Source organism: Mustela erminea, chromosome 2, assembly GCF_009829155.1.
Source record: "Mustela erminea isolate mMusErm1 chromosome 2, mMusErm1.Pri, whole genome shotgun sequence".
Classification (NCBI taxonomy): Eukaryota; Metazoa; Chordata; class Mammalia; order Carnivora; family Mustelidae; genus Mustela; species Mustela erminea.
In genome coordinates, this window is record NC_045615.1 from 65,802,063 (window position 1) to 65,825,453 (window position 23,391).

The following is a 23,391-nucleotide window of genomic DNA, read 5'->3' on the forward strand; positions in this document are numbered from 1 at the left end:
AGCAGGTTCTGGAAAAGTAAGCTTTCCAGCCACTTGTCTCTGTGGAGAATAACTATTTAGTGCTGATTTTGAGGGACCCTCCCAAGGTTGAGCACAGCTTGGTGGGACAGTTAGGGCTTTGATGACCAGGAGGGCATCTGGGTTCAAGTCCTGGCTCTGAGCTTACGCATGTGATCACAGTCAAATCGTTTAATTTTTCTCTTTGGTTTCCTCAGTTGAAATAGAGCAGCCGATTCTGGGAGGAAAGTGGGTAAATTATTGATATCATCCTGACATAGGTCAGTGCTCTGCAAGTCCTGGTTCTTACTGCTTACTTTCTAGGATACTTTAGTGAAATTTCAGGCTCCAAACTAGACTCTTTCCCACCCCTAGCTGAGGGAATAATTCAATCCAAGAGTGGTGAATTACTGGGAAGGACTGAACGTGAGTGGCTGCTTGTATTCCCCAGCCATGAAAAGACGTCTCCCTGCACAGGGTCGTGATCTTGAGTTCAATGGTTCTGAATCCTCTGATAGTAGCGCTATGTGCTATGTCCTACTCCTGAGTCGCCGGCACACAGCTGCAGCTTGGTGAAAGATCTCGTCAGACATTTGAAATCCTCTGCCTGAGGCTGGAGTCTGGTCCCCGTGCCCCACTTTCCAGGGGGTACTTAGAGCCATCATTCACTTTCCTGAGCTTGTTTTTTTGAGTCTGTAAAATTCAGCTGACATAATCAATGTGAAATGATTTTTAAGGGAAATATTAGAAAGATATGTTATTTTGTGAGAAGTTGATCTGAATGTTTCTAGAAATAAGTACTCAGGCTTGCCTAGAGCTTGTTTTTCTTCCCTTCTGGGCAATGCAGGTGATCTTAGGCACCTCGTCCTTTCCCTTTAGTGTTGAGACATTTGGGCAAGGTCCTAGATATAAGAAAGGCTATAAAATGCTTATTAGTCAAATTTTGCTAATTATTAGCCACAGTGAGTGATCTGAGGGAGAAAGACAAAGATTTTGGGGGGGGGATTATGATGTCAAGTTAAACTACCATTGTGCTTTAATCTGGATGACTTTGGAGAGTGTAGAAGGGACTTCGTATATGACAACATACTATAGATCCTTGGTTTCAAGCTCAGAAATGAATGAAAAGGCACTTTCCTTTATTTGTAAATGTCTGTTTTTTTCTGAATTCTCGATCCACTTTCTCTTTTGTAACTCAGCAAATACAGCTAATAATTAGTTGAGGTTGAAGGAGAAAGTACATGCTGTCCGCCTTAGTCTAACTACCCTTGTCCTGGAGTGTTCGTCAGCTTCAGCAGAACTACTGGATGTTCCATTTGCTGGGAAACCTCCTTCAAATTGTTCTGGTCTTGGGGTTCACTAGGGCTCAGAGCCACCCCTGGTTTCATGGACCAGCCCTAGGAGTATAGTCCATTGCTGGACAGGTCCCTGCTCTGGTGGGACAGTGACAGTGATGTATTGCCATCTCTTTCTTCTTCTGTCTTTTTCTTCCTTCTTTCCTTCCTTCCATCCTTCCTTCCTCCTCTCTTTCTCTCCTTATTATATTAAATGTTAACAAATAGCTGAAGCTTCCTTTGTTCCAGACCCACTTCCCCCAATTCCTTTCTCTCACTCCCGGAAGGAAATCCTATCCTGAACTCCAAGACTGTCTTTACAGCCCAGTTTTTATACTTTGCTTTATTCCTCATCCATAACAATGGAGTACGGCTTTGTGTTCAACTATATGTCAATGCCATCCTCCAATACATATAATTCTGTAAATTTCTGCTTTTCCTCAGCATTGTGTTTTTGAGATTTAGCCATGTTTTCCCATGTAGAACTAGTGACTTAGTTTTAACTGCTGTGTGGGAGTCCCTTGTGTGATTGTACTCCTCTCCTGTCCTACAGTAGCACCGTACACTAGCACCACATAGCATGCTAACATTACTATACTACTTCTGTAGCTTTGTTTCTTTTAAAGTGTAGGAGTTTTACTATTTTACATGTAGGTCATTAATCCGCGTGGAAGTTACTTTTCTATATACTATGAGGCAGAAATTTTATTTTCTTCCATATGAGTTATCCCCATCTTTATTCAACTCTTTGACATTATGTATGGCAAAAGTGAGGCCCAGAGAGATAGAGTGACTTGCCCAAGGCACACAGTGACCCTGTAGTGGGACTGTGTCAGAGAAGACATTTTCCTTTTTCCCTTCGTTTTTTTGACCTGACTATGCAGAGTTATTTTTGTATTACATGATTCTTTATGAATTAATATTTGAATTACATTCAAATAACTGCATTTGTAAAATTGAGGTATAATTGACATATAACATTATGTTAGTTTCAAGTGCATGGAATAATGATTCAATATTTGTATATACTGCAGAATGATCACCACAATAAATCTGACACAACATCTAACACCATATGGCATTACGAAATTTTTTTTTTTTTCTTATGAGAAAGACACTTATGACCTACTCTCTTAGACTCTGAACTCCGGGAAACAAACTGAGGGTTACAAAAGGAGGGTGGGGGGATGGGGTAACTGGCTGATGGGTATTAAGGGGGGCACGTGTTGTGATGAGCACTGGGTGTTATATGCAACTAATGAATCATTCAACGCCACATCAAAAACTAATGATGTACTATATGTTGGCTAACTGAACATAATAATTAAAAAGATTTTTAAATAAAAAAATACAAAATAAAACAAAGAAAGGGAGGGGGAAAAAAAGATTCTTACTACACTTCCTGTTGTGAACTGGCCTCCAAGGAGCCTCCAGTTTTATTGGGATTCCCCTGAAGTTGCTGCATAGAATCGGCAAATGAGGGTTGTCCAAACCCTCACCATGTTGTACATTACATCCCCATGACTTACTTTTTTTAATAACTAGAAGTGTGTACCTTAATTTTTAAAAAATATTTTATTTATTTATTTGACAGAGAGAGATCACAAGTAGGCAGAGAGGCAGGCAGAGAGAAAGGGGTAAGCAGGCTCCCTGCGGAGCAGAGAGCCCGATGTAGGGCTCGATCCCAGGACCCTGGGATCATGACCCGAGCTGATGGCAGTGGCTTAACCCACTGAGACACCCAGGCACCCAAGTACCTTAATTATTTTATAACTGGAGGTTTGTACCTTTATCCCTTTCTTATATATAATTTTTATATAAAAATTTATATGTAGAAACAAACTGATTGGCAAGTGTACCATAATCTCTGTGAAACTCTTGCGAATGTCCACACTTGCTAAGAAAAGCCTGATTCAGGACTTGAAAACCATGACAGTAATATGAAAGCACTTTTCTTCTGCTTAAGACCCATGGGTTCAACAACTACTTAGTATTTCTTCTTGGTTTCCCCCACAACACTTTCTTTGTGCCATCGTTATAGCGTTTATTTTATGCTGACAGGGCATTCCAGTGGGTTGATTTTGTTTATATAGATTGCAAATAGCTTGAGGGCAGGACTCGTTATGTTCATCTTATTCTGGAGGCTTATATATGTTGTTGCTACAGTGTTTTTGATTTAGAAAAAAGTGTGTGGGTGGGGAAGCTAGATCCAGAAATACAGAGAAAAATATTAAACAAATTTCACTTTCTGAAAATAATGTTATGTTAATTGAATTGTTAGAGTTTGCTAGTAAAAATGACTTTAAAATGTACTATTACTATTTTTAAAAGAACTTACATAATTCATTTAATTTTTAAAAACCAATGAATTCATTAACATTCAGACAAATTCTTTCCATTGGCTTTCAAATACTTGGGCTTTTGGGGCGCAAATATTTTGTTTAGAGTTGATTTTGAATTGAAATATAAATCTTTAATTAGGACACAGATTTTTGGATTTCATCAAATACACATCTATCCTTGGATTAACTGGGAAAACCTGCTAGTTTTGTACCTAAAGTTTTGTACTAATTTTTCTGTTATTTGGATTTGGGACTTGTAGAAACATTTAGTTTGCTTATTTGCTTGCTTTTTGGTACTGTTTTCTTAAAACAAGAGGACATTATCTGAGAGAAGATGTGTTTATATAGGAATTATATTTCAGATAAGTGAATTAGATTGGGGTCACTAACATAATCAGAAAGACTTGGAAGCAGTAATTCTTCATTCATCTGTGAGTTTATGAGGAAACTAGTTCAAGGGCACTTAAGGACACCTCACTTTTCTGGGCATTCAGGGTCTGCCCCCTATTGGTGAGATGTGCTGGGGAAAAAAATGCCTTTATCCCTTAGAATTCTGCATTAGGTTGAAATAAACTTTATTGATTAGCCATAATGTTGATGGGAAGTCAGGTATGAATAAGGTAGAATTGGATTTAAAAACTCAAAATTGGATTTAATTTTTCTTAATCTGGGACCTGTTAATACAGGAAGAAAGATTGGGGGACTGCTAAAGAAAAATAGAGAAATTCTGGGAAAATTTCAGTTTCACATTTAGAAGTCTAACTGCTTTGAAATCTTAAATCAAATGAGGGGTTGGACAGGTTTACTGAAGGAGTAAAGACCACTCCATTTGCCTCCATGTACCAAATACACTATTACACTTTATATAAATATATCTTGATCTTTTGTGCAGACCAGTCATTCCATAATAGTAAGCCCAGTGCTCTTGTTATCAATGAGACTCTAAATATTTTGAAATACAAAATTATTTAGTTCATTGCAGAATACCCCTAATTTAAGGGTAATTTACACTGAAGTTAATTGATGAAAAAAGTTATAATATAACTTCATTAAAAAATATAGGTTTAGGAGGCTCATTAAAAAAAAGTGCAAAATATTAAAATAATACATGATTTTTACTATTTTGCCTTTTATTTGCCTCTTATGTGATCCTTTTTTTTGCATTCAAAAATTTAATACATATGAGAAACTTGGAAGAGAAAAATCCATTTTTATATATTACTCTTATGGAAAAAATGCTACATAAGTGGGCTCAGAAACCAAACTGGGTTTACACACAGACTTTTCATAGCTGAAAAACTGTCTTTCATGATTGCTATGCAAAGTTATGAGTTATTTATCTCTTTTTTTTTTTTTAAGGATTTTATTTATTTGACAGACAGAGGTCACAAGTAGGCAGAGAGGCAGGCAGAGAGAGAGAGAGGAGGAAGCAGGCTCCCTGCTGAGCAGAGAGCCCGATGCGGGGCTCGATGCGGGGCTCGATCCCAGGAGCCTGGAATCATGACCTGAGCCAAAGGCAGAGGCTTTAACCCACTGAGCCACCCAGGCGCCCCTGAGTTATTTATCTCTTTGTTCCAGTTGTTAGCTTGTAGACTTTGGTGAAGTCTGAAAAAGTAAATTCCTATGTCAGTTACCTAAGAATCTGTTCTTCTTCTTCTTTTTCTTTTTTGTTTTAAGTATGCTCCACACCAGCATGTAGCCCATAACAGGGCCTGAGCACACAACCAGAGATCAAGTCGCCAGCCAAGATCAAGAGTCAGGTGCTTAACCCATTGAGCCACCTGGGCGCCCCAAGAATCTGTTCTTAATAAACAGCCTTGTAGAATACCAAAACTAAAGTGTCTTTACTACGAAACCCGCTCTTTTTAAAAATTATCTGGCAGAAACAATGTGCTGTATGCCAAACCCTTTATTTTTAGGGTATCCGTGTCACTCCCAGAACATTACTCCGGCTTTCACAGTAGTCTTCCGGCTACCATGATTCTCAAGCTGGAAAAGCCAAGTTCCCAGGCTGATACCTGCTCTACTTGTATTCAACTTATCTCTTCTGTTCTATCCTTCTGTTAGGGGATGAATTCTGTCCCCCTAAAGGATGTTGCATTCCTAATTCCCTGGTGCCTGTAAATGTGATTTTATTTGGAAATAATCCTTGCCGATGATTAGGTCAAGATGAGGGCATTAAGGTGGGCCCTAATTGAAGAATCAGATTTGGATTTCTGAATGTCGGAACGTTGCGTTCATTAGTGTCCTGAAATCCACTGCTAACAATTCCTATTTACATTTTACTGACGCTATGTCTCTTTGCCCAGGTAGGCTCTACTTGTTTCCATTTTATATGTGAAGGCGCCCTCAGCACCTTAGAAGGCAAGTGGAAGATGAATTCCAAAAGTAATTATTCTTCAGAAATACTCTACAGGAAAGTGCTGTGAACGAGGGAAGGCTATGTGATGGAAACTCTTATTGCGATGACCAGCCTCACATGATACATGGATTGCAGTTATGTGTTTTAACTCAGAATATTTTCAGCATTAGCTAAATTTATTCTGATTGTCAGCTTCTTCCTAGGCATCCCTTTTCATTATCTGATTCTTACTTCTCAAATTTGTGATTTTAGTGTGAATGACTAAATATTCTCTGAGTATAGCAAATATAACAAAACTAGCACCTTTTTTAAATTTAATTTTTTTCAGTATTCCAAGATTGTTTATGCACCACACCCAGTGCTTCATGCAATACGTGCCCTCCTTAATACCCACCATCAGGCTCACCCAACCCCCAAACCCCCTCCAAAACCCTCAGTATAAAACTATCACCTTAATCATATAGTGAAACTTGTTCTTTATTGTTTTCTTTAAGATTTTATTTATTTATTTGACCGACAGAGATCACAAGTCGGCAGAGAGGCAGGTAGAGAGAGAGGGAAGCAGGCTCCCTGCTGAGCAGAGAGCCCGATGCGGGGCTCGATTCCAGGACTCCGGGATCATGACCTGAGCCAAAAGCAGGGGCTTTAACCCACTGAGCCACCCAGGTGCCCCAATTGTTTTCTATCTTAATATTATCCTTGTATATTTTGGAATGTGGATCAGCTGCATAGATCATGAATTTTTCTGTGTCTTATTTTCAGAGCTGGTCTGCAGCCCTCTGCAAGTTTGTTGAGCAGAACTAATTGATTAGAGTTTGATCACATCATGCCCATTTTATATAAAGCCAAGGAACTAGTTAAGTTTGGACATGTTAGTGGATTGCTTAAATTCACGCCACCGGTCTCAAAGGACCTTGAATAAGAGCATTTTCTTGGTTCATTGCAAACCTATCACTGGTATTAGAAAGCAGCTCAAGGGCATATGAGGAAGGGTCATCCCCTCTGCAGAGGAAGCATTACCATCGCTATTTACTGACTTCTTGCTGTAATTTGGAGCTAAATAGATTTTAGTCAAGTATCTTAAGAGTCAGTATCTTTAAGAGAATACAACTATATGCAGAGTTGCTAGGGAGTCATATGACAGAAGAAATAGTGCTGCAGTTATCTGTGATAATATTTTTCTGAGTTTACTTTTACTGAGTGTCAATCAAGTTCTGCACTGTTGAACTTGAACAGGAAGAGACTGGTCATGAAAAGCCCATTTTCCTAAGCTAGGTATTAATAATCTCTTTGTCTTTGTTAATATTATAATATGCCTCATTGTGCCAGACTTGGAGCACGAAGCATCAGAGTTATATAAATGTTCTGACCTGTGGAGGTGCCTGAGAAAGACACTTGGAGTTCTAGATTGTTCAGAGGTGGAACTACACTGATAACAACATGGGTGAAAATGTTACAAAATGCCTCTATGTAAAGGACTCTTAATACAGCTGTCTTTCTTTTTTTTCAGATTATTTATTTATTTATTTTAGATTATTTATTTATTTATTTGAGAGAGAGAGAGAGAGAGAGAGATCATAAGTAGACAGAGAGGCAGGCAGAGAGGGGGAACAGGCTGCTGAGCAAAGCGCCCAATGTGGGGCTCAATCCCAGGACCCTGAGATCATGACCTGAGCTGAAGGCAGAGGCTTAACCCACTGAGCCACCCAGGCACCCCTATACAGCTGTCTTTTGGTGCCCTTCCCACTAATTGTTCATTCTTGAGAGTCTCATATCTCTCTCCTGTTAGTAGTTCACTATCTTTATGCAAGGAAACTTGTTGAGTGTCTTGGGAGGTGATGACACTCACTATTTTTAAATACATGGTAGTAGAAGAAAACTACCATGGTATTATTCACAGTAGCCAAGATATGGAAATAACCTAAGTGTTGTCAGTGGATGAATAGATGAAGAAAAAATTATATATCGTGGAATATTATTCAGCCTTAAAAAGGAAAGAAACCCTGCCATTTGGACAACATGGTTGAACACAGATGTCAGGTTAAGTGAAAGAAGCCAGATACAGAAAGACAAATACAACATGATTTCACTCTATGTGGAATCTAAAACAGGTGAGAGTAGAATGGTGGTTGCTAGGGGTTGGGTGTTAGGAGAAATGGGGAGATGTTGGTCAAAGGGCACAAAGTTTCAGTTCTGCAGAATGAATAAGCTCTGGAGACCTCATGTACAGCATGGTGACCACTATACTATACTGTATATATACACAGTATATATATACTATACTATAGCCAATACTATACTGTATACTATACTGTACTATATTGTAGATTTGAAATTGTATACTGTAGACTTGAAATTGTTTTTGGTGGAACAAAATGTATTTTATTTCAATGATACTGGTACAGGAAGGCCCAGAAAGGCCATGGGTTTGTATACTTGAAATGTGCTCAGAGAGTAGATCTTAAGTATTTTCACCACTTTCACAAACATGAAATAGCAACTAAGTGAGGTGATGGATATATTAATCAGCTTGATGGTCACGATCATTTCACAATCTGTGCACACACCAGAACATATTGTGCACGTGCAATGTATACACTTTTTATTTGTCAATTATACCTCAGTAGAGCTGGGGACACAAGAAGAAAACCACATAGATCCCACATTACCTTTCCTTTTATGACTAGTGCTTAGGCCTATGTACAGGGGCTATACAGAAACTTGTGGGACAGTAAAATTGTCACTAAAATTCAAGAAAGAGCATTTAGTTTTTAAGAACAAATGGTTCGTGTTCCCGGTACAGACTGAAACCTTCTTATCTGCAAACTTGCCTCTATGATAACAGACAGGCAGAGCTTTTGTTCTGAGAAGAAAAGAATAGCTAAGGGTGTAAAGAGTACTTACCAGTGGAATTAATTTTTTATTATTATTAACTGACTTGGTGTAATTATAATTACTTATTAATGGAAGATTATTGTCATTCATCACATAAGGAGTCTTGTCATCTCAGAGTTGGAGGAAATGGTAGAGGCACCGAGTGCCTCCTGGAGGGCAGAGCAGTGAAGCTGTAAGGTGGTAGAGTTCTCCACAGCTGTAACGTTTGTCCTGCAGAGAAGTCCTTGCTCAGTCACTTATTGACTGGATAACCAGTGATCCAACTTCTCTGAGTCTCAGCTCTTTTTTTTATTTGTAGAAGGAGAGCACTAGTTGTTTTTCAGTGTTATGAGGAGTCAGTGTGACAGAATGGAATCGTAGTATCCTGTACATGCTCTCTCAGGAAATCTTCAAATAGCTTAAAACTAAACAATACAATCAGAAAGAGCTTTCGAGTTTGTATCAGTAAAAACAGCAAAAACCACACACCATAATATTCTGAAGATAAATAGGAGTCAATGCATATTTAAGTATTAGCATAATGCGAAAAATTTCAAGTATTCTTAGTAGTATAGCATGTGAAACACAGGATGTGAATAGGACTCTTGCTTTATCTAAAAATATCAACGCTATGTTAACTATTTATAATTTTTAGAAGATATCAATACTACAAAATCTGATAATTTGTAGCTTCTTTGGGTTTATCTACATGCACAATTGAATAACCTGTGAAAAATGGCAGAATGGTAGGCAGAATAATGACCCCCGCAAGGATATTCATGTCTTAGTTCCTGGAAACGATGAATATGGTATGCTATATGCCGAAAAAGAATTAAAGTGGCAGAAAAGTTAAGTTTGCCAATTAGCTGACTAACGAGATTCTCCCAGATTATCCAAGTAAGATGAATGTAAAGTGTTCTTCAAAGAAGGAGAGGGAGGCAGAAGTGGAAGAACCAGAGAGGTGGCAAAGTCAGGAGGACCTGGTTTGATGTTGCTGGTTTTGAAGACAGAAGAAAGAGCCAAGGAATGCAGGCAGCCACTAGAAGCTGGAAAAGGCAAGGATATTGATTCTCCCCTAGAGTCCTCAGAGAGGAATGCTGCCCTGCCAGCAACTTGATTTTACCCTAGTGAGATCCTCTTAGGATTTCTGAAATATGGAACTGCAAGATAATATATTTGTATTGTTTCAGATTTTGGTGATTTGTTACATTTGGTCATAGAAAATGAATACAGGCAGTTTTGTTTCTTTCTTTTCAACCCTTTCACATTATTTTTTTCTTTTCTAATTGCATTGGCTGACACTTTCAATACAGTATTTAATAAAATGGTGATATTAAATACCCATTTCCTGTCTTGATTTTAAAGGGAATATTTCTAACTTTTTGCTGTTAAGAAAGACGTTTGTAGATTGTGGTGATGGCTTCATGAGTATATATGTATCTCCAAACTCCTCAGATTGTAAACATGAATTATATGCAGCTTTTTGTATGTCAATCATATCCTTAATTAAGTGGTTTTTAAAAAGAGAAAGATGTTGGGCGCCTGGGTGGCTCAGTGGGTTAAGCCGCTGTCTTTGGCTCAGGTCATGATCTCAGCATCCTGGAATCAAGCCCCGCATCAGGCTCTCTGCTCAGCAGAGAGCCTGCTTCCCCCTCCCCCCTCTGTTTGCCTCTCTGCCCACCTGTGATCTCTGTCAAATAAATAAATAAAATCTTAAAAAAAAAAAAAAGATGTTTACTGTATCAGGTTAAGGAAACTTCATTCCATTTCAATTTTTATCAGGAGTACTTAGAGAATTTCATTAAGTCCTATATCTTAATTTTCCCTTTTTAATGTTTTATATTTCTCCCCCTCTTTTTCTGTTAAGAGAATAATATAATTAGGCTTCTTCCCTTTCTTGTATTTTGGGAAAGTTAATGAGCTAGGGAGGAAAGAATCTTCCAAAATTAATAAATCCTTTAGCTCTGAAAGTAGGGAAGTTACCTTTATTGTGGTGGCATTCTCAGAGCAGCACCAAAATAGATGAATTAAAGAAGAGAAGTGACAGCTAATATGGTAGTAAGCTATGCATAGTGAATTATGGATAGTAAGTTTAAAACAGCAAATAATGCAAAATATGAGGCTAACATTTATCCAGGGACAAATTCTCTTGTCAAACACCTTTACCCAGTTTTCCCACTGTCACTTGCTTTTGGGTGTGTTTGTTTTTATTTTCTGAATGGAGCAGAATAGTTCAGGAAACTCCATGGTTATTGAAGCCCAACATGCTTAAGATATTTGATGCTTTATGCGTCTACCAACATTTCAGTCACAGGTAGGGTCAATAACTATGTCTTCTACAATCTGACCATTTCAGTATTCCTACTTTCTCAATCAGTGACTTGATATATTGGCTCAATATAAATATGGTTCACCTTCGTTCCCTTTTCTCATATTCCAACCTCCCCTTTAATTTGCAAGCACAAATTCATAATTTAGCAAGAAAAGTTGGTTTCTGGTTGACTGCCTATTATGTACTCTGTTGAAACACATTTCCCAAATGGAACATTATTACTCTTGGATCTTGTCATTGCCCTTGAATGATGGATTTGGGTCAACACTGAAATTAGTTTCTAATCCAAGCTAAGAAATGAATCCTCGTACATTTTAGGGTGGAGATATGAGAGGGGATTGAAGGTAGCAATGGGGAGTGGAAAAGAGTGCCAAATAATGAGGCGTCACCACTGAAGACAGCTTTGCGTAGAGTCACTCCTTGGAAGAACTCCTGTGACAGGAGAAGAACCCACATACCTGAGCTATGGCAGTTTTTGAGTGAAGTAGGTTAAATAATGCTGTAAAACAGCTGTGTCCAAACTGTGTTCTGTGGAAAATATACCTTTGGTCCCTTTCCTAAACATTCCAGTTCGTAGTCTTGCATTTAATGACTTTATCTGTGGAATACCTACTACTATTTCAAAGTGCATCTCTTTTCTGGAGAATATAATTTGGACGAAAAAGAATGAGGAATGTTTCTTTTAAGGTTTTTTTTTTTTTTTTTTTTTTTTTTCCTGTCACTATTTAGGGCCGATACTATAATTAGTAAGAGAATAGAAAGAGGAAGACGCTTATAGAATTATGTCCTTTGTGACAAGGGATTCATTGTTATCATGTTTGAAACAATGGAATAGTTAGTTTTAACATGGATTATATGCTTACCATTGATTGCATATTTTTTTTTTAAAGATTTTATTTATTCATTTGACAGAGAGAGATCACAAGTAGGCAAAGAGGCAGGCAGAGAGAGAGGAGGAAGCAGGCTCCCTGCTGAGCAGAGTGCCCGATGCGGGACTCAATCCCAGGACCCTGGGATCATGACCTGAGCCGAAGGCAGAGGCTTTAACCCACTGAGCCACCCAGGCGCCCCATTGATTGCATATTATCATGTTCAGTTGTTTTTATTATCCTTGGATAGCCTGTTCTGCATTCGTTTGGGTAATTGCTTTTATTCATTTATTTATTCAACAAATATTTGTGGAGCACCAACTATATGCCAGGTATCATGCTGGAATGAAGGACATAAGAGCAAACTACAAAGATACACCTCTATAAAGAAAAACCATGTCAAAAGTGCTGTTGTGATAAATGACCTAGAAGATGCAAAGGGAGCACAGAGGAGAGATGCCTAATCGAGATTTGAGGTTCTAGAGAATTTTCCCCAGAGCTAGCAATGTCTAAACTGAGACTTGAAGGATTGTTAAGAGTTAGGGAGACGGGGGTGCCTGGGTGGCTCAGTGGGTTAAAGCCTCTGCCTTCGGCTCAGGTCATGATCTCAGGGTCCTGGGATCGAGCCCCACATCGGGCTCTCTGCTCTGCGGGGAGCCTGCTTCCTCCTCTCTCTCTGCCTGCCTCTCTGCCTACTTGTGATCTCGCTCTGTCAAATAAATAAATAAATTCTTTAAAAAAAAAAAAAAGAGTTAGGGAGATGAAGTGAATTGTTGTTTAAAAAAAAAAAAAAAGATGAAGAAGTGTCAGAGTTAAGACCTGGAAATGACAGAGAAGAGCCTGATTGAAGAACTGAAAAATAAGTACATAAGTACATAAAGTGCAAGGGAAAAACGATGAGGGGTAAGCCTGGAGAACTAGATATGGGCTGAGTATAGAGAACCTTGTAAATAAAAACAGAAAGTCTGAAATTTATTCTGAGAGAAGCAAAGAGTTTCAGTTTAAAGAGTTTTAAGCAGGGAAAGATTCTGGCTATTGTATAAGGTAAGACCAACTACAGATGATCCTTGAACAACACAGATTTGAACTGCTTGAGTCCATTTACATATAGAATTTTTAAAATATAGCTACAGTACTATAAATGTATTTTCTTTTCATTAATATTTTCTTAACATTTCTTTTTTTTCTAGCTTACTTTATTGTAAGAATATAGTATATAAGATATACAACATACAAAGTATGTGTTGTTTATGTTACTGGTAAGACTTCTGGCCAACAGTAGGCTATTAGTAGTTGAGTTTTGGGGGAGACAAAAGTAATACACAGATTTTCCACTATGAGGGGGTTGGCATCTGTAACTCATGCATTGTTCAAAGATCAACTGTATTGTAAGATATGCTACTGTAGTAATCCAGGCAAGAGATACAAGTCACCCAATTCTCACCATGGAGATGCCATCAAGATTGTAGATCTGGTATATGTTGAGCCAGGAGAATCAGTTGGCCATGGAGAGTAACTGGCGATGGTGAGGGTTAGGGTTGAGTCAGATATCATAGGGAAGTTTTGGTGTTGCCCATGATGTGAATGGTGATCCCATTCCCTGAGATACAAAGCATAGGAGGGAGAACAGGGTCAGATGGCAGAGGGCAAGTTCAGTTCTGCACCTACTGAGTTTGAAGTGCACATCTGGAAGTAGGCAGATGCAGTAAAAATTGGAGATTGGAGGGAGATTGGGGCTCTTGATGGTAACTTAATTTGTAGAACTTTAGGAATTCACTATGGGAGAGAATAGTTAGGTGGACTGGTGGGGCAGAGCTTATCAGTGGATTGAGGAGTTAATGGGAGGTGAGGCATGGGTTGGCTGGATATATAATCTCCAAGCTCTGAAGTGGAAACAGCAAAGAGAGAGAGCAGCAGCTAAAGGGGCGCGTGGCATTGAGGAAAAGCTTTTATAAAAATGGAAGATAATTGAATATATTTAAATGTGATTAGGATGGAGTTTGAAGAGTAAGGATTAGTATAACAGAACACGATTCCTGCAAATCCTGGGGTGGAAGTGGAGCATCTGGAGCTGAGGTTAGCTTTAAGTGGGAAGAGCGACATTAATTTCCATCATAATAGAAGTGAAGGAAATTAATGGTAAATATATGAATACATTTTCAGTCTTGGTGGAAGTATTCGAGGAAGTCTCTTCTGTGGATTGTTTTTCTTCTGTGCATGCAAGATCAGCCATAGAGAGCAAGGAGAGTGGAGATTAGAGAAGATGGGGGGAGGTTTGAAAAAGGGAAGGGCGTTTAAGAGCACAGCTGTGTAGGGGCGCCTGAGTGCTCAGTGTGTTAAAGCCTCTGCCTTCGGCTCAGGTCATGGTCCCAGGGTCCTGGGATGGAGCCCTGCATCGGACTCTGCTCGGCGGGGAGCCTGCTTCTCCCTCCCCCACCGCCTGCTTCTCAGCCTACTTGGGATCTCTGTCTGTCAAATAAATAAATAAAATCTTAAAAAAAAAAAAAAAAAAAAAGAGGACAGCTATGGGCAACTTCATCCAGTGGTGCTGGTGAGGGTCTTAAAGATGAGGACTGCGTTTAGTCAGGACTGAGAAACAACTGGTGACTTTAGTGGAGGCACTCAGTCGTTCGTTATTCAATGCATTCAACTGATTGGTATGCACTACATTTTACTCACATAGTAATGACTGATTCAATGTGGTAGAGTTAAGAGCCAGTTGGGTATAAGGAAGCTTAAGTCATGAAAATGGAGAGTCCTGAAAGGAAAAAGTGAGGTGGGAAGGCAAGCCCAACCTAGAAGCATAATCTAATAAACAAAAGTGCTAGCTGTTGGCTGTTGTTCTAATAGAAAATCACCAGAGCTTGTTATAGTGCACTGAGTGGAATGGTGACATTGCAATATTGTGGAAGAATGAAACAGAATTCTTTATGGACTGTGTTTAAATCAGAGAAAACAGGCCAAGGTGTCCATGAACATCAATAAAGCTTTATAACAATACAATTCATTACCATTGTTTGGATTAATATTGTAATAATTACACACTTTTTACATTATGAAAATAAGTCATAAATAGTGTAAAAATAATTCTGAAGATCAACTTCTCACAAACTAGGAACCCTGAAAACAAGTTAAAAAAGCAAATAAAAACAAATTAGAAACTGAACACAATGCTATTATCTCCAAACTGCACATCAAAAACCGCATGTCTTTTGATTCAGCAATGTCAGCTGGAGAAATTATAATGAAATTGAAATAAGAAATCAAACAGGGAGCATTCAAGCTTTCAGTTATGTACACTATAGAGAAAAACAGGTTTGTGCCATATTTACAGTGATAAGACACAACACATTCTTAGAATAATCAATTACAAGAGACTGGCCCACAAAATGTTAAGAAAAATATGCAGTGTAATGCTTGCCAAAATATTTTTTTTTGCATTTTCCTCTTATTTTGTATTCACGTGATTTTTTTGGCAATATAAAAATAGCTGCACATAGAGATGAACTTTAAAATGTAAAAAATACAAATAAAAATATAATATTTTCTAATGGAAAATCAGATACATACATCTTTTTAAAATGTTAAGTCGCATGAAACATTTACAACAGTATAAAGAATATTCACATAAATGTCAACAATAGGTAAGACATTCTTTTGTGAATCCAATTTATTAATATTTCTGAGATATGTGAGGATATCTACTACATTTTGAGAAACGGTACTTTATCGATAAATCAAACACAACAGATCAGGTTGAAAAAAATCTTCCTATTCCCCAAAGGACAGTTCTGTCAATAAAGCAGCATAGGGAATCTTATGCATTAAACACATTTAAAATATCAGAAATACCATTAAAATGTTTCAGTGTTGGATTAGCAAAACAAAATCCACCAAAAGCTTAAGTTGGAAGCTTATCTCTGCTACAGCATAAAGTAAATCTAGCCAATATTAAAAAAGGGGGAAAAGTAGGGACGGAAGTTCCTCACATTTTAAAATAATTTTAGCAGAATCATAATTGATCAGATATGTTAATTCCACTAGAAATGAAGATTTTTTAATTGCCAGAATCACAGGTGCTTATTCTTAATTATTATTTTTGAGAACATATGATTAGGTTGCTATGGACTTGATTTTACAGAGATAACAGAGTTTTTTTTTTTTTATTTGTTTTAGTAGAAATTTAAAAGTTCATTTTAGTAATGTTAATTATTAATATAACTTGGTTATGAAGACATAGAGGAAAAACAAGATTTCAAATATCAATCTCTGCATGTTCCTATGATTGCTTACTAGAAGATTAAAACACCACCTGCTATTCAAGCATAACTTATTTCTGGGTAAGATAATATATAGTGGCAAAAAAAAAAAAGGATGAAAAGCAGTATTAGCTTTTTATGGTACAATAGTAATATAAAAAAAACCTTGGAAAATTTAAGCACATTTTTAAGTGATAAAAACATAAGATACTGGACAATTTTTCCATAGGTCTTGACATGCTGATCTGACCATTTTCCAAACTAGCAGATATATGTATACGGTGTAGACAGAGGACCTCTAGCATGCACTACAGAAGCATATGTTTTTACTGTCCCATCAGAACATCATGGACAGAAAGTAAATTCAAGAACATATTTTTTTGTTTTTGGTAGAAATCCAAGATATTCTTATGTTTTCTATAAAATCAAACAAGAAAGAAAAATCCTCCAGGATAGCTTCTCATAATGAAAATGAAAGCTAGAAGAAAAACTGGGGCATATTTGTGTGTCAGGTACTCTATGAATGTGTTAGACTTCTTTAACATCGGTTTTGTCAGATTTCATCAAATGAAATAAGCTAAAAAAAAAATGAGGATGAAAGTTGGTAAAGGCATATGGTATATGCAATGAACATGAAATAAAAGGATCCATGATCCAAGTAAACACACATCATCTCTAGGTACACTGTTTTGTTTTACATTAGGAAAGACTGGTCACCGAAACATATTACAGCAAATTCATGAACTTTAAAAATAAAATCACACACTAACAGTTTAGGAATGCTATTAAACAGAAAAATGAAATTATCCATAGTAGAGTTGCATTGTCCATAAAGAAAAAAAATGCATTAGCACCAACATGAATGGAAAACAATATTAAAGCTAAAACACATACTGATTTGGCATCCTTAAAAGATGCTTATCAGAAATAGAAGTAGCTCTTGACTTATTTCCAATGTGTCTTTCACATATTTTTTCTCAATCTTCTATCCAATAATACAAATTAAGGGTTGGAAATCTTGAAGAAAACTAGATATCTGCCAACACATATGCCACCAGACTTAAGTTTTTAGTTCATTCGGCAATATTTGAGAATTCTCTATATTGATGACAACATGGATGGCTGGAAATATTTTAGTAACTAAAAGTTCAAGGTTATCCATGGTGGTTAAGACCTAATAATTCCATTGAATGAAGAAGAGTACAATCATCTCTTTGTTTTTCTCAAAGAAATTAATGTAATAGGAGTCTACAGCTTCTCTTACTCATAGAATAAAAATCAATGTTGTCAAATCAGTTATAGAGCAAAAAACCCAACATAACCTAGGACAGAAGGGTATTCTTAAAGGGCTATGTTCAAAAAAATTTTTTGTGTGTGTATAAAATGTTTCTTCTTGATATTGAGGTATTTTGTTTTGAAGCTGCGCAAGTTTTCAATAGTGATTCATCTCAATACCTCTTTCTACTGGAGGAGTAGAAAGAAAGATAGAAAGAAATATAGCCACCAGATTTTTTCAAGACACTGCTGCTTGTTTTCCTGAAGAGACAGTAGTTCTACCTGCTTTGGTTCATTTTTCCAAACCATGTAAGACAAATTGTTTCAGACATTGAACAATACTTTTTCCTAACCATGTCAAACAAGAGATGGTTGGAAAATAAAGGCCTTCTATTGTTTTAAAAATGCCGAACTGGCCTCAAGTGTGGAATGTTACTAGAAATGTTACCAATTGTATTGATCTAATAATTTGGACATCTTTCCAATCTCAAAAACTTATTAGAAATAAAAAGAAGGCATTTTGTATAATTGAACATTTGGTTGTAGAATATGAAAGAGATCCCAAGCATCGTAAGATCTTTGTCTTATAGTCATATCTTAATTGTTGTCACCATAAGTCAGTGATGAGCTAATTTTCCCTCTGGAGGTGAAAACTTATGAATGGAGCTAGAAATTTTCCCACAAAATGACATTGAGTCAGGAGAGAAAGTATATTGTCCTATGGGCTGAAAGAGTGACTACTCTTCGTTGATGGTGTTTCCCTTAATGTAACCCTTCCACTCAGAATAAGCATTTCAAAACATATCACCAACTCTTTACTGTGCAAAGAAATGCTCGGTCTAATACAATTAAGTAAGTTTTGAGCAAGTAGATGAAAAATATTCTATGGCAACTATATTTCACAGCTTTCTGACACACAGATTTGGTCTGTGCCTAAGACAAACATTTAGAAATGTAAAAGAAAAAAGATAAAGAAATCTAAATATGGACAAAACTTAAATCTAAATAGAATGATAAGAAATAGAAATGAGTTAATACTATCAAATGTGACCAAATCTTGACTTAACTGATGATCACTATGTAAGTTACAGTCATCATATGAAAAAAAAGTCAAAAAGAACTCAAGAAATTGCTTGACTTTGATACTTCACAATGACTGAACTGAAAGCAGAATTTCTTTTATATTCTCTTCAGTTATTCAGAACAAGAGAGAAGTTAGTAAAAAGTCAGCTTGACTACTGCTACCAAGTTATTGGGATTTGAAGAACTTCTTTTAAAAAATTGTACAAAACAAATGTGACAAAAACTGAAACAAATCTTTTCTTAATATTCCTGGGACTAGAAAAGAAAAGCATAAAAAAAGAATGAAAAATATCTTTCTGTTTCTAGAACTTTGTAGAAAATGTTTGAAATGGGTTGGATCTCGGAAGAAAGGAGAGCATCAGCTTCAATAGAGTTTGTAGGGTACATTCCCCCACAATTTCAGAAGAGGTTATTTCAGTCAACCTATTCTCAGGAGTGGTACCCCTTCCCTTTGGTGGGATGTACGCATCCTTTGTCTGCAGGAACAGGGGCTGACATTCCAAGAATCTCCTACCCAAAAGAAGTGCTCTATGCCTCTGTCAGTTTCCAAAAGCACCCATATTAACACTTGTTGGAATTCAGTTTATTATTATTATTATTTTTAAAGTCTGTTGTTCTGGGTGCCTGCGTGTGTAAACCTCTTTCCTACTTGGTCACAGGAGAGACAGCGCAGGATGCCGAACTGGTCCTCTTCCCTTGTCTTCACTGTCAAGGGCAGCCCAAGGAAAAAGATCGGCGGCAACCAGCTCAACCCCTTGATAGTTCAACCAAGGTGGCCATGTGAGCCCGCGATCCTGGAAGCTGGAGGTCTGCAGCCGGGACTGCAACGCCCTCAAAATACAAGACCATTTGTGTGTGTGCTCTCCGCCACCTTATCTCTTTTTGGCAATAAGCCATGGTGTAACCCCCTTGAGATGACAAAAGAAATAAAAGCTCAGATGTGATCAAAGGACTCATCAAGTGGCATGCTAGCATCTGAATGACAAACAGGCTTGGCACACGGTCATGCTTTTTTTGTTAGTTTCAGTGGGCGGTGTGGGCATGAAGCAATGCCAACAGTGAAGGTGAGTAGGGATGCGATGGCAGGCTCTACAATCAGTTAGTATAGTACATTTTCATAGTTTTGAGTCCATATTTGGTCACAATTTCATGTAAACTATTTCATGGTGCTTTTTGTCCATGCAATTAACAAGCCCGAAGTCAGAAAAGAGCAAAAACTATCATTCTGTATCACTGATGTATCCGTTTAAATACATATCTTCACATAAGATAAAGAGATACTGATTTATATTTTTTTGCAGGCTTCTCACTGGTTTCACATATTGCCCAGTTTCAGATGTAAGTGCAGAAAGGATGGACATGTGTACTACTGCAAACAGGAAGAAGCAGCTCTATGTAAACATATCTCAGACTTGTAAAATTTGCAATTCGATTTTCAGCTATAAATATAAAAAGTGGACCATTATATATACAACTTCATGCTCGGAAGGTTAGATTCATCACTGCAGAAAAACAAACAACAGAAAAGACATACGTAGAATTAGTGGTCTAGAATAAAAATCTCAAATTAACATTTATTTTAAGAAAATTGGTAGAACCCTGAATACAGTGGTTTTTTTTTTTTTTAAATTAATGAGCCAAATGATGTGTGTCCCAAATATTACTTTCCTAAAACTCCGGTGTTAATAAAATTTCCTGGGTTCAACCCACTTTTTTTTTTTTTTTTGCCACTGAGAAATTAGTGGTGTTTGTCTTAGTAATGATTCTGGGAAAGCAGAAAATTAGGATTTTTTCACATATGTGCCATAATTAAAATACATGTCCTATACTTACATGATCTTCTCCAAACATTAAAAGCCACTGGGAAAGAGGCTGAGGATTCTGCCCTCGGTGGCACCGTTTATGTCACCCAACCTGACTGTCTACTATCCTTCCGCTCTTATCTCCTCTTGGCTTTGGCTAGCCCTGCTCTGCTGCAGCCAGTGTGCCAGGTACAGCTGCCTCTTCTCAGGTCTTCAAACCCTACTGGAGATCTAAGGTGATCTAAGATACTGTAAATCTCTGCTTGCTCATTCTGAAGTGCCATAATTATTAAGGTTTTCCTAGAATTAAAGTTAAGTCTGAGAGAACTGGGGGGCAACAGTCTTTCAGATACACACTTACAGAGCAGATCTTGCGGACTTTGACTTTTACTCAACAAACAAAACAAAACAAACCCAATGAGAAAAGTAGAAAGCCTAGTTCATTAATTAAAAATACTTGTTTTTCTTGCTCCAAGAAAAATAGATGCTATATGAGGTGGGATTAAGAGGCTAGGTACTTTGTGATCTTTGGAGACAGTTTGCCCACTGTTTTCTGTATGTCATGTCAATGCCAGAGAATGTGCTTATGGAAGTATTCTTTTCTGCAAACTCTCACTTAGCTTGAAATTCAAACAGATATATTTTTTTGAGTACCAATGTTTTATAAAAAAAATCAACGGAATTTTAAAGATTCTCTTTTTTTTCCTCTTTAGCATTTTAAAACTTAACTAAAAAAAAAAATCTCATTTTTTTTGCTGCAAACCTGTCAACCCTACCTCACAAAATAAAGTTCAGTGAAACATTAAACAATATAAATAAATAAATGAATAAAATATAAATAAATAAAGTAATCTGATGAATAAAAAAATATGAACCAAGATGCCCTTCAGCGGACAAATGGATAAGGAAGATGTGGTCCATATACACTCTGGAGTATTATGCCTCCATCAGAAAGGACGAATACCCAACTTTTGTAGCAACATGGACGGGACTGGAAGAGATTATGCTGAGTGAAATAAGTCAAGCAGAGAGAGTCAGTTATCATATGGTTTCAGTTATTTGTGGAGCATAACAAATAACATGGTGGACATGGGGAGTTAGGAGAGGGGAAATTGGAAGGGGAGGTGAACCATGAGAGACTATGGACTCTGAAAAACAATCTGAGGGGTTTGAAGTGGCGGGGGGGTGGGAGGTTGGGGTACCAGGTGGTGGGTATTAGAGAGGGCACAGATTGCATGGAGCACTGGGTGTGGTACAAAAACAATGAATACTGTAATGCTGAAAGTAAATTAAAAAATTTTTTTAAAAAATATGAAGCCTATAGGTATTTTCCTATTATGTAGTTTTTAATCTTTGGATGAGGATGGATAACTTTAAGGTATTTCTTTTTTTTTTTTTTTAAGATTTTATTTATTTATTTAACAGAGAGAGATCACAAGTAGGCAGAGAGGCAGACAGAGAGAGAGAGAGAGAGGAGGAAGCAGGCTCCCTGCTGAGCAGAGAGCCCGATGCTTGACTCGATCCCAGGACCCTGAGATCATGACCTGAGCCGAAGGCAGTGGCTTAACCCACTGAGCCACCCAGGCGCCCAGGGATGGATAACTTTAATAGCCTGGAAGTACTTTCTTTTTTAAAGGTATTTTATTTATTTATTTGAGAGAGAGAGAGAGAGAGCACAAGAATGGGATGAGGGACAGAGGAGAAGCAGACTCCCCACTAGCAGGGAGATGGACACGGGGCTTGATCCCGGAATCCTGGGATCATGACTTGAAAAAAAGGCAGACACTTAACTGACTGAGCTACCTAGGCGCCCCTGAAAGTACTTTTTTATACATAAATTCTGCCATTTATTCACTGTACGAATTATACTGTGAACTAGTAAATCATTATTCTTCAAAGTTTAGAAAACAGAGCTGTATCTAGAAAGAAAAATCATTTAAACAAACATCAGTTTGGCATGAAAAAAATTAATATCGAGAGTAGTATGGCAAAGGAGACTTGCTCATTAATCACAGTAATTTACGTTGCTACTACATTCTAAATTTTCACACATTTATCACTGTTCTCTAGAGGCTAGTACAACAGTATTTTAAAGGGTAATTCGTGTAGAATATGACTAACTAAAAGTAATCTGCTAGCCTTCCTTAAAGAATATTTAAAAATCACTTAAAAAATAATTTGAGATAGCTAATTTGACTATATAAGAGATTTTAGAACATTTTGTTTTTCTAATTGTTTCTTTCTTCTTCTTCTTCTTTCCTTTTTTTTTTTTTGGAGTGAGGAGGTATTGGACCAAGCTGATCATGATTTGCATTTGTGTGTGTTGGGGAGTGTGGTAAGCAGGGCAGGGCTGAAGTTTTCTTATTGAGTTCTTTACATAAGATGTTAGAGGGCAGCCTGGGTGGCTGAGTCGGTTAAGTGTCTGACTCTTAATTTCAGCTCAGGTCATGATCTCAGGGTCATAATCTCAGGGTTGTTAGATGGAGCCCCATGTCAGGCTCTGATCTGGGCATGGAGCCTGCCTGAGATTCTTTCTCTCCCTCTCCCTCTGTCCCTTCCCCCTCTTCCCCACATGCTCTCACTGTCTCTCAAAAAAAGAAGTGGTTGGTTTAAGAAATCCTTAATCCTATGTAGAACATAGTGTCTATTCTGTGGGAAAATGAGTCCTTAAAAGGGCAATTTCTGATTTTCTAATGCTATTCATATTACTACTAGGTTTGGCCATTTCATGAACCAAAAAGATGAGTCCTTTCTTGGTGCCATGATTACTACGCCCTCACAAAAAGGAAATGATTTAGAAGCAGCCAATAATTAAGTAAACCCAAGTTCTGAGTTCTGTCAGAAAGCTGGATAAAGTAAGTC

At 37.4% G+C, this 23,391-nt stretch overlaps 1 protein-coding gene across 15 annotated transcripts in view; it reads right to left on the reverse strand.

Moving 5' to 3' along the window:
- Positions 1-15,023: 15,023 nt before the first annotated feature.
- COL25A1 (collagen type XXV alpha 1 chain) overlaps positions 15,024-23,391 on the reverse strand; it is a 463,262-nt gene continuing 454,894 nt past the window's right edge. For 9 of the 15 annotated variants that reach the window (XM_032333107.1, XM_032333121.1, XM_032333119.1 and 6 more), the window contains one exon: positions 15,027-20,229. In XM_032333107.1, coding sequence (XP_032188998.1) covers positions 20,227-20,229 — 3 coding nt within the window. In that variant the 3' untranslated portion in view covers positions 15,027-20,226. Of the gene's footprint in view, positions 20,230-23,391 lie in introns of all 15 variants that reach the window. The other 6 variants (XM_032333114.1, XM_032333113.1, XM_032333110.1 and 3 more) reach the window with 4 other exon arrangements.